The 11,198-nt window shown below is 51.5% G+C and overlaps 1 protein-coding gene and 1 long non-coding RNA gene across 2 annotated transcripts; both read left to right on the forward strand.

The window, feature by feature from the left end:
- Positions 1–884: 884 nt before the first annotated feature.
- wdr97 (WD repeat domain 97) lies at positions 885–6,873 on the forward strand. Its single transcript, XM_030349605.1, has 10 exons — positions 885–1,116; positions 1,201–1,683; positions 1,790–1,984; positions 2,238–2,351; positions 2,821–3,006; positions 3,552–3,661; positions 3,986–4,154; positions 5,049–5,182; positions 5,497–5,561; positions 6,010–6,873. Exons 2-10 carry the CDS (start codon positions 1,201–1,203, stop codon positions 6,189–6,191), a joined length of 1,638 nt encoding a protein of 545 aa, XP_030205465.1. The 5' UTR covers positions 885–1,116; the 3' UTR covers positions 6,192–6,873.
- A 1,399-nt stretch (positions 6,874–8,272) lies between these two features.
- Positions 8,273–10,506, forward strand: LOC115537446 (uncharacterized). Its single transcript, XR_003974805.1, has 5 exons — positions 8,273–9,006; positions 9,689–9,785; positions 9,898–10,014; positions 10,092–10,205; positions 10,400–10,506. It is a non-coding gene; the product is annotated as an uncharacterized LOC115537446 (long non-coding RNA).
- Positions 10,507–11,198: the final 692 nt, after the last annotated feature.

Consider the following 11,198-nt stretch of genomic DNA (forward strand, 5'->3'; position numbering starts at 1 on the left):
CCGCCAAATGAAGGAATGTACGCCCCCTCCATAACCACGTAAGTGTTCTCTCTGGTTATGATATCGTGATCATAAGTCTAATAATAACGTAGCCTATTTCATTTTCGCAGAATAACAAGCAGCAAAGACCAGGAGGTAGAGGGAATGGGTTTGGAGGAGAGGGAGAGGGAGAGGGGGGTCCGGTGGAGAAACCAGGAGGTGGAGAGGGGTAGAGACCAGGAGGTGGAGAGGAGGAGAGACCAGGAGGTGGAGAGGAGGAGAGACCAGGAGGTGGAGAGGAGGAGAGACCAGGAGGTGGAGAGGGGGAGAGACCAGGAGGTGGAGAGGAGGAGAGACCAGGAGGTGGAGAGGAGGAGAGACCAGGAGGTAGAGAGGGGGGTCCGGTGGAAAGACCAGGAGGTGGAGAGGAGGAGAGACCAGGAGGTGGAGAGGAGGAGAGACCAGGAGGTGGAGAGGAGGAGAGACCAGGAGTTGGAGAGGAGAGACCAGGAGGTGGTCCAGAGGGGGAGAGACCAGGAGGTGGAGAGGAGGAGAGACCAGGAGGTGGAGAGGAGGAGAGACCAGGAGGTGGAGCGGAGGAGAGACCAGGAGGTGGAGAGGAGGAGAGACCAGGAGGTGGAGAGGAGGAGAGACCAGGAGGTGGTCCAGAGGTGGAGAGACCAGGAGGTGGAGAGGAGGAGAGACCAGGAGGTGGAGAGGAAGAGAGACCAGGAGGTGGAGAGGAGAGACCAGGAGGTGGTCCAGAGGAGGAGAGACCAGGAGGTGGTCCAGAGGAGGAGAGACCAGGAGGTGGAGAGGAAGAGAGACCAGGAGGTGGAGAGGAGGAGAGACCAGGAGGTGGAGAGGAGGAGAGACCAGGAGGTGGAGAGGAGGAGAGACCAGGAGGTGGAGAGGAGGAGAGACCAGGAGGTGGAGAGGAGGAGAGACCAGGAGGTGGAGCGGAGGAGAGACCAGGAGGTGGAGAGGAGGAGAGACCAGGAGGTGGAGCGGGTGGAGCGGAGGAACAGAGACCTGGTCCTGCTGACCCTGGGGGCGCTGAGGAGCCGGGGAAGACCCCCGGCCACCCAGGAGACCCGGAGAGAGGCCTGGCAGTCGTACCTGGACATCATCTACCACGTAAGGGGGGTGGGGGGTGGGGGGGGTGGCTGTGCGGAGTCTGGGTGAACAACAGAGTCCTGATTGTGATTCCTGTTATTGTAGATGGACCAGGGGGCGGACATGTTGGACCTGAGGGATCTTCTCTGTTCCCCAGAACCTCCTCATGACCCCCCTCCCCCCCTCCCTCTGCCGATCCCTCACCCCCTCCCTCTGCCGATCCCTCACCCCCTCGCAGCCCTACCTCCCCCCCTCCCTCTGCCGCTCCCTCCCCCCCTTCCTCCCCTCCCTCCCCTGAGAGCCAAACCTACAGCCCAGGTGAGAGATACATTGGTCGATGTGTGGAGTCACCACTTCCTGTCTGAACTGCACACTTCCTGTCCGCAGGTGTTGGCACCGCGCCCTGTGCTGGGATGGCAACCGAAGCCGGGGCCGGCGGAGAGGCCTGACGTGGTTGCCCGCGGTAACCCTGTCGCTAGGCAACCCTCCCCCCTCACTGAGGATCAGTGCGCGCAGGAGGGACAGAGAGTTCAACGTGATGTCACACATCATCATCATCATCATCATCATCATGATGATGATGTCATCGTACGATCCTCATCACCATCATGATGTCACATCATCATCATCATCATCATCATCGTCATGTCATCGTGTGATGTCATCGCGTGATGACACCTGTGTCGTTCTGCAGAGCCATACTGAGGAAGAGGAGCTCCCTCTTCGGGATGATGAAGATGAGGAAGAGAGAATCAGGGAGGAGGCTCCCTGCCCATCACCTCCTCCACCTCCTCCACCTCCTCCACCTCCTCCTCCTCCTCCTCCACCTCCTCCACCTCCTCCACCTCCTCCACCTCCTCCCGTCATGAGGAGAACCGACCCCCACCAGGTCCATCACATACCCTGTCACCTTTCACGTGACTCACATGACATCATGACACGCGTGTTATGACTTGTGTGTGTGTGTGTGTGTGTGTGTGTGCGTATGTGTGTGTGTGTGTGTGTGTGTGTGTGTGCGTATGTGTGTGTGCGTGTGTGTGTGTGTGTGTGTGTGCGTGCGTTTGTGTGTATGTGTGTGTGTGTGTGTGTGTGTGTGTGTGTGTGTGTGTGTGTGCGTGTGTGTGTGTGTGTGTGCGTTGTAGTCTGAAAGAAGACCTGACCCCGTCCCAACCCACCCCCCCTCCCCACGGGTCCCGGAGTTCCTGCTCCAGTTTGCAGAGGAGAGCTGGTTTAAACACCTGTACCCCCACCCCCAGGTAAGCCCCACCTCACCTGGACCCCCACCCCCAGGTCAGGTAACCCCCCCTCACCTGTACCCCCACCCCAGGTAACCCCACCTCACCTGTACCCCCACCCCCAGGTAACCCCACCTCACCTGTACCCCCACCCCCAGGTAACCCCCCCTCACCTGTACCCCCAACCCCAGGTACCCCCCCCCTCAGCTCTACCCCCACCCCCAGGTACCCCCCCTCAGCTGTACCCCCAACCCCAGGTACCCCCCCCCTCAGCTCTACCCCCAACCCCAGGTACCTCCCCCCCCCTCAGCTGTACCCCCACCCCCAGGTACCCCCCCCTTACCTGTACCCCCACCCCCAGGTACCCCCCCCCTTACCTGTACCCCCACCCTCAGTTACCCCCGCCCCCAGGTAGATCACCTGTACCCTCAGTTGGATACACAGATAAACGTGTGCGTGCGTGCGTGCGTGTGTGTGTGTGTGTGTGTAGTGCGTCCCCACCTCCCTCTCTCCAGACGGGTTCTGCTGGGTCCTCTTGGACCACCTGGACTCCCCTGGCTCCCGGTCCAAGAGGGAGGTCCTGGTCGCTCTGAAGACCCTCCTGCTCCAGCACCTCCTGCAGGAGCAGCACGCCATCGCCCAGCACCTCCTCCTGTCCCTACCCCGACACACGGGGGTACCATCCAACCCCTACCTGCTCCTTAATGACCCGTCTCTGTACTGTCTAACCCCTACCTGCTCCTTAATGACCTGTCTCTGTACTGTCTAACCCCTACCTGCTCCTTAATGACCTGTCTCTGTACTGTCTAACCCCTACCTGCTCCTTAATGACCTGTCTCTGTACTGTCTAACCCCTACCTGCTCCTTAATGACCTGTCTCTGTACTGTCTAACCCCTACCTGCTCCTTAATGACCTGTCTCTGTACTGTCTAACCCCTACCTGCTCCTTAATGACCTGTCTCTGTACTGTCTAACCCTACCTGCTCCTTAATGACCCGTCTCTGTACTGTCTAACCCCTACCTGCTCCTTAATGACCTGTCTCTGTAATGTCTAACCCTACCTGCTCCTTAATGACCTGTCTCTGTACTGTCTATTCCCTACCTGCTCCTAAATGCAGTGTCTCTGTACTGTCTAACCCCTACCTGCTCCTTAATGACCTCTCTTTACTGTCTATCCCCTACCTGCTCCTAAATGCAGTGTCTCTGTACTGTTTAACCCAGCAGGCTCTAGTGGGAGAGATGCTAACCATAGCTCTACAACTGGGAGGTGGCGGCTACAGCGATGTCGTCAACCTCTTGGTGCTGCTGGCCAATCAGACGCCGTCCCTCTGGTGGGTCCGCCTCTCTCCCCCCCCCCATCTCTCTCTCTCCCTCTCATAGTTAGATGTTGTTACTTACCTCCTGTAACCCTGGTGACACAGTTAGACGTTGTAACTAATCTGTAACCATGGTGACATAGTTAGATGTTGTACTTACCTGTAACCACGGTGACATAGTTAGTAGTTTTATCAAACATATAACCATGGTGATTTAGCTAATGTTGTAACTAACCTGTAACCATGTCGATGTTTTATTAATAACCTGTAACCATGGTGATATAGCTAATGTTGTAGCTGACCTGTAACCATGGTGACGCGTGTCCCCTGCGGCCCCAGCCAGGCGGCCGGGGCCCGGCTGGAGGTGCTGGGGGTGCAGGGGGCCGAGACGTGGCTGAGGCCGGAGCTCCAGTCCTGGGGTAGAGCGCTCCGGGGCCGGGCCCCCGCCTGGAGGGTCCAGCAGGACCGCGCCGCTCGCTGGCTGTCCCTCTGGACGACCAAATACAAGGTCTGCACCCTGACCTGCAGCGCCCCCTGTGGGCCCCGTCCGGTCATAGCACCGACGAGGAGAACCAATAAGATCATCTCCAAGTTAAAGGGTTGATATTATGTGTGTGTGTGTGTGTGTGTGTGTGTGTGTGTGTGTGTGTGTGTGTGTGTGTGTGTGTGTGTGTGTGTGTGTGTGTGTGTGTGTGTGTGTGTGATTAGCCATTACAATCCGTTGGAAAATCCGCCATTTCCTGTGTTTTAGTGACATCACAAGTGGGCGTGTCCACCTAGACAAATGCTGGATGGATAATGGTGGGTTTTAGTATTCTCGGACCTCGGATGTGACGTCCCGCCCACCCTTGTTGGAGGAAAACATGGACGCCACCCGGAAAGCCGTTGTCGCGGTACCAGGCGCTCATAAATAGAGATAATAGAGATACACGGACGCTGTAAGTGATTGCAGTAATACCAGTGATTGAAATTGCCGTTTAAACGACCAAAGCGGTCCAAGCACAATGACAACAGTTCATACTTCAAGTCAAACCGGGCGCAGCCATCTTGAATTCTGTCTCGGAATTTTGCTCGGCCTCCTCTGAGTTCATCCGAGCAAGCAAGTGCGCCGTCCGAGGAAAAGGGGCGTGTTCTTGCGTGTCGCTAGGCAACGTCCTCGGACCTCCGAGACGGATTGATCATACAACGCACCATAAGCAGCTTTTACGACAGTCCACTGGGTAGGCCGGTAGATCGATCTGCCCATCATACATCAAGGGGGACACGCCCACTTGTGATGTCACCAAAGCACAGGAAGAGGCAGATTGGTAATGGCTCATCACACTCACACCTGTTGGCATTATATCACCGCCTCTGGGATCATCTAGTTTGGTCTGGCTCCTCCCCTTCCTGTGACCGGCAGGACCACGTGAGGGCGGACCAGCGAGGCCACGCCTCCTCCGTGGACGTCCTCAACTTCTTCTGCTCCTCCAGGAGGGCCCGGCAGGGGGTCCCAGGGGCCCGACACGACACCGTGAGGCTGTCCCCCCCGCCCTGGTGCCTGGCCACTGATACACAACACACACACACACGGAGTACACAGACACACAAACACACACATATACACAAGTACACACATATACACAAACACATGGGAGACATACACACATATACACAGACACACATACACATCGAATACACACGCACAAACACACAGAATACATCCACAGTATACACATGCACACAAACAAACACATGGAAAACATGGACACACAAAAACACATAAAAACACTTTTAGAACGCGTGTGGTTGCGTGTGTGTGTGTGTGTGTGTGTGTGTGTGTGTGTGTGTGTGTGTGTGTGTGTGTGTAGCGGCCCTCAGCCTATCCATCGTCTTGGAGAGACTCACAGCATGCTGAGAACACGCAAAGCAGCTGGTGAGTCTCACACACACACGCACACACACACACACACACACACACAGACCCCGCCCCCCAGTGGTGTGTTTGATGTCGGGTGTTGGTGTGTTAGTATTCAGACCGCCAGCCCACCAATTTTCACACACACACCCACACACACACCCCCACACCCACACCCACACCCCCCCACACACACACCCACACACACACACACACACACACACACACTGCTCCACAGTTGTGGGTGCATCAGAACAGCACAGCAGCATTAAGTCCTCCTGCCTGGTGTCTCTTCCTCCAGAGACGAATCCTCTGACCTTCATAATGAAATCACAGTACCACTCACATATTGATTTGGGGAAAATACATTGAATAATATTGTGTGTTGAAAAATATCAGAACAATATTGATCATATTGATGACTCTAAATACCCCCCCCCCCCCCCCTCCCCCCACACACTCCTAGGACTAGCCCTGCCCCCCCTCCGCAACCGTCCCTCCCTCACTGGCTTCCCCCGGGTCCTCAGTTTCCCTCTGCCGCGCCTCAACCTCCTCCCCCTCTCCTGCCCCATTGGTCAGCTGGACGCCACGCCCCCCTCCAGGCGCTACTTCCTGCTGGACCAATCACAGCCGGAGTACTACAGATGACCCAACCGGGACTCTTAGGTCGTGGTGGTAGTTAGGTCTAGTCCAGGAGGTCGTGGTGGTAGTTAGGTCTAGTCCAGGAGGTCGTGGTGGTAGTTAGGTCTAGTCCAGGAGGTCGTGGTGGTAGTTAGGTCTAGTCCAGGAGGTCGTGGTGGTAGTTAGGTCCAGTCCAGGAGGTCGTGGTGGTAGTTAGGTCTAGTCCAGGAGGTCGTGGTGGTAGTTAGGTCTAGTCCAGGAAGTCGAGGTGGTAGTTAGGTCTAGTCCAGGAGGTCGTGGTGGTAGTTAGGTCTAGTCCAGGAGGTCGTGGTGGTAGTTAGGTCTAGTCCAGGAGGTCGTGGTGGTAGTTAGGTCTAGTCCAGGAGGTCGTGGTGGTAGTAAGGTCTAGTCCAGGAGGTCGTGGTGGTAGTTAGGTCTAGTCCAGGAGGTCGTGGTGGTAGTTAGGTCTAGTCCAGGAGGTCGTGGTGGTAGTTAGGTCTAGTCCAGGAGGTCGTGGTGGTAGTTGAGCAGGTCACAGGTCAGCACTAGGTCGGTGCGGCCCGCCTCCCTCACCAGGCGGTGCAGCTGGCTGGAAGTGGCGCTGGCGTCCTGCAGCTCGTCCAGGGGCCAGTCCAGCAGCTGGGCGCTGGAGGGCCAGGCCCAGGCTCCGCAGGGCCCGGCAGCCGCTGAGAGACTGGGCCAAGGAGCAGGGTGGGGGGGGGGGGGGGGACAGCACACATTCAGAGACACCTCTCACATCCCCTCGGGGAGACCTTTTAGAATGCTGCCAACCAGCTGGGCCCCGGCGAGCCTCTCTGGCTAGCTCACCGCTCCTGACTTTGGCCATGCAGCAGACTTCTCCTTGTGAACCTTTAGAGAGACGCAGGGCGAGCTCCCATCTGAGGCCTCGGATTATTGTATTGCATGCCTTTTCTATTGTTTGTTGATGCATGTTGTGATGGATCGTTGTTTGTACTATTATTATAAATACATATGATCATAATTGTCCACAAGTATTGGGGGCTTTTTTGCGTTTGGAAATCTCATCTGTCTTAGACGAAATATCTGGTCAAGGAATTGCCACGACAACACACACACACACACACACACATCATTCATGAATCTATATACACACACAAACATATGCACGAACATAAAAGCACCCACACATCGTTCATTAATCTATAAACACACCCACGCACATAAAAACACACACACACACACAGCCACACACACACACACACGTGCACAGACATATCGTTCATGGATCTAAACCCACAGCAGGTCTTTGTGCCGGTGGTAAGCAGCAGGTAACATCAGTGTCTCTCGTGGTTCATCTCTCAGCCCTCTCTGTGTTCAGCTGGGCTGCTGAGCGTCAGATTAGAGGGGGCCGTAGCTGTTGGTGCTCTTTGGGGTCAACCCGTTCAGTGGAAGTACAACACTTTGTGATTGATTTAAATACTCCACTGAACTCCAAATGCTGCATTTTATTGGGCTTCTGAAAGGTTCAGCATAAACCATGAAAGGAAGATCTTCCTTTGGGTTAAGCCGGTTGTACAAAGATTTACTTTCTGATATAAAATGTGTACTAATTGTTGATTGATGGTAGCTATTTTACTACAATATTTCATATATTTTCAACATCGTATTAAAGGAATCCAAAATCAGAATATTTTGCCATGCCTGACATGGAACGTGATATAAAGCAGATTCAACAACATAATCATAAATTATGATAATGTTTCTATGGGAAAGGGTAACCATGTTGTATATTGCTTCAAACGGAAGATCGGTTCTTTGTGTTCTGTTGGGAACAACAAGTCAAAATTCTTCCCTTTAGTTAAAGTCTCCATTCCCCCCTTTATCAGTGTGGAGGGAGGATATTACCACACACACACAACAATGGAGTCTCCATTCACCCCTTCATCAGTGTGTGGAGAGGTTATTTCCACACACACAACAGTGGAGTCTCCATTCACCCCTTCATCAGTGTGGAGGGAGGATATTACCACACACACAACAGTGGAGTCTGAACACATACGCATATATCCTACTAAAACAAAAGTAAGTAATCTGGTGGGCTATATACACACACACACGCTCACATACACACATTAACATACGCACAGACACATTACCGAGTTACAATTATGTTAATTTATTTAAGATACCTAGTGAATCATAGAATCTTATATCAATCAAATAGTTCTTCATAAAACATGAAATTCATAAATATTAATCAATAAATGAGGGAGACAGGTGGATGAACCGGGAAGTCTGTTTACTTTTTTGTCCCCTAACTCAGAAAAGTTTTCAAAATAAAAGTGTTTCCTTAGCTTCTCTTTTTTTCCAGTTGTATTTTGATACTGTGAGAGTCCCAGGATTTCACCACAGACGATACAAAGTAGGCTACAGCATTACTATACGTTGACTTTATATGGAGTCGAACGCGCCTGTCGCCTGGAACGCGTCTATTTGACTTTGTATGGAGCCGAACGCGCCCATCGCCTGGAACGCGTCTATGCGTTGACTTTGTATTGAAGTCACGTCGCCTTCGCTTTTGATGTGAACGCGCCATTACTTTAGTTTCACTATTCACATGAACGATGTGACGCAGTTAGCTGTGGTAAAAGCTCTTCCTCTTTCTGATCCGTCTGCACAGCGGACCCCAGCAGCTCAATCTTTACTCTCAGAACCTTTGTTAATGTTCTGTCTCGCTTCTAAACACTTCTCTGTTATTTGGTGAACACCTAAATCTCTTTATTCCCCCCTTCCCTTGCATTTGTGCATCTATATTTCCATTCAACACGGGCAGCACACGATTCGTCACGGAAAGGATAAGGTACCGTTTCCTGAATTCCTGTATTCTTACGAGATGTATTCTTACTATATTAATTTATTCTTAATAAATGAATCTGTTTCCAGTCCAAGCTCAGTGTTTCCATGTTTGTGGTGTAAAAGAGGTTTAATGAAGGAGTATGTGTCAGAACATCAATAACTAGTTTCACCGTGTTGAGGGCGATTATATACGGATCCTCTGGTACGGGAACGGGACAGAACAGTTTGTTTGTATTGTGGACTTTTATTCTGTTGGGAGGTCAGTTCGGTCAGAGTTTCATTGGTAGCATTAGTTAATAATTGATGGTTTGGAACTGTCGGATCTAAAGGGAATTAAATAATTGTCCATAATTAAATCAACGTGTTAGAAGCATAGTGATTGTGTGTGTGTGTGTGTGTGTGTGTGTGTGTGTGTGTGTGTGTGTGTGTGTGTGTGTGTGTGTGTGTGTGTGTGTGTGTGTGTGATCTAGAAGATCATAGAGAGCGATTAGAGTGTAGCTCTTGACAGATTGAGTAATAGAGTTTGTGATCTAGACATAGGTTGTGATGGAGTGTGTAGTTCTAGACAGAGGGACAGTGTGTGTATGACAAACAGGAGACGGATAGAAAGTCTTCACTGAAGTCGTTTCATGTTTGGTACTTAAAGAGAATCCAGAGAAACAATATGTAATTGTGTTTGTGTCCAGGTCTCCAGTCTACTATGGATGAGGAGAGAGAGGAGGGGGCTCCTACCTCTAAAACCACTCTGTCTGGGAAACATGGCCGCCAGAGCAAAGCTAAGAGGTAAGAAGAGGATCTCACTGTCTGTGACTGTTGTCCTTCTCAGAGCTCAGCACTGATATCTCATGACTCCATCATCAGTCTTAGTAAAAGCTGTGTGTGTGTTGTGTTGAAGCCCAGAGCAGCGGGAGAGAGCGGACTCCCCTGGACCCAGCTGTGTCTCCTTGAAGAGTGACCACTCTATGGATTGTCCTATTTACTTTAAAGATAGACGCCCCTCCAGAGAGGAAAGGTAAGGATTTGTCAAAGATTATAAAACGACATCATCTATCAAACATCCATAAATCCTGGTTCTTGTTTTTCTATAAGATTCCAGAAGGAGAGGGCAGACTCCCCTGGACCAAGCTGTGTCTCCTTGAAGAGCGACCGGTCTATGGATCGTCCTCCTCACCTTAAAGATGGACGCCCCTCCAGAGAGGAGAGGTAGGAGTTTCCAACAAACTAGTAGTTTTACTGACTGATATTTACAATTCAGGAAATATTTTTATTAAAAAGATACTGTGTGTGTGTGTGTGTGTGTGTGTGTGTGTGTGTGTGTGTGTGTGTGTGTGTGTGTGTGTGTGTGTGTGTGTGTGTGTGTGTGTGTGTGTGTGTGTGTGTGTGCGTTCTCTCCACAGGCGACCACAGGAGAGGTCAAAGGTTACCAGTGCTCAGTCTGTACAGCAGAATAAAACAGAGCTGATCAAGGTGTGTAAATGAAAAACTACATTTGACTTCAGCTCTAGACAGGGGTGACCTAATGGGGGGGGGGGGGGGGGGGGGGGGGGTAGTATAGTCTACATATTTCACCTCTCTCTCTTTATTGCATGGTTCAGTCTTGTGTGGATCCAGTTTTCAGCACAGAGTCTTCCACTCGGTCAGCTTACAAGCAGAACAGACGGAGAACAGACTGTCAGTAGTTCGACACGTCGTCGTTGAGGTAGAAGTCGGGGAATCAGAAACAGAAAGCTGAGAGGGAGGAAAAGGTCACCCAGTTTATACAAATAAAGGTTTTTATTTATTCAGCTACCTGTGGCGCCCATTATCACAGAGCTATCTAGTTAATCATATAATCTTATATTAATCAAATAGTTCTTCATTAAACATGAAATTCATGAATATGAATCAATGAATGAGGTACACAGATGGATGAACCAGGAAACTGTTTACTGAGGTCTACACAAAATTTCTTCAACTTATCAACTATACAGCCAGGGTAGGTCTGTGAATACTGACCCCTAGTGGTGAAAAGTAATAGCAGAGTATGAGGACAGTCTGTGTCTTTTCTGTCCTGTTCTGACATTACTGGCATCTGAAAAACTTTGGGAACAAATTGACCAAAATGTAAAACACCACTGAATTTCATGAATTTCTCAACCGGAAAGCCTTTTGCCAGAACAGCAACAGTAATGAGCGATGCCACTCATGTACCTCTGA

Source organism: Gadus morhua, chromosome 23, assembly GCF_902167405.1.
Source record: "Gadus morhua chromosome 23, gadMor3.0, whole genome shotgun sequence".
In the NCBI taxonomy this organism is placed as follows: Eukaryota; Metazoa; Chordata; class Actinopteri; order Gadiformes; family Gadidae; genus Gadus; species Gadus morhua.

What these genes read in the sequence shown, in the direction of transcription:
- wdr97 (XM_030349605.1), top strand. Translation starts at nt 1,201, where the DNA reads ATGGACCAGGGGGCGGACATGTTGGACCTGAGGGATCTTCTCTGTTCC. An exon ending in GGAGAACCGACCCCCACCAG is followed by an intron (nt 1,985 to 2,237) that starts GTCCATCACATA and finishes TGTGCGTTGTAG; the next exon opens with TCTGAAAGAAGACCTGACCC. An exon ending in AATCAGACGCCGTCCCTCTG is followed by an intron (nt 3,662 to 3,985) that starts GTGGGTCCGCCT and finishes CTGCGGCCCCAG; the next exon opens with CCAGGCGGCCGGGGCCCGGC.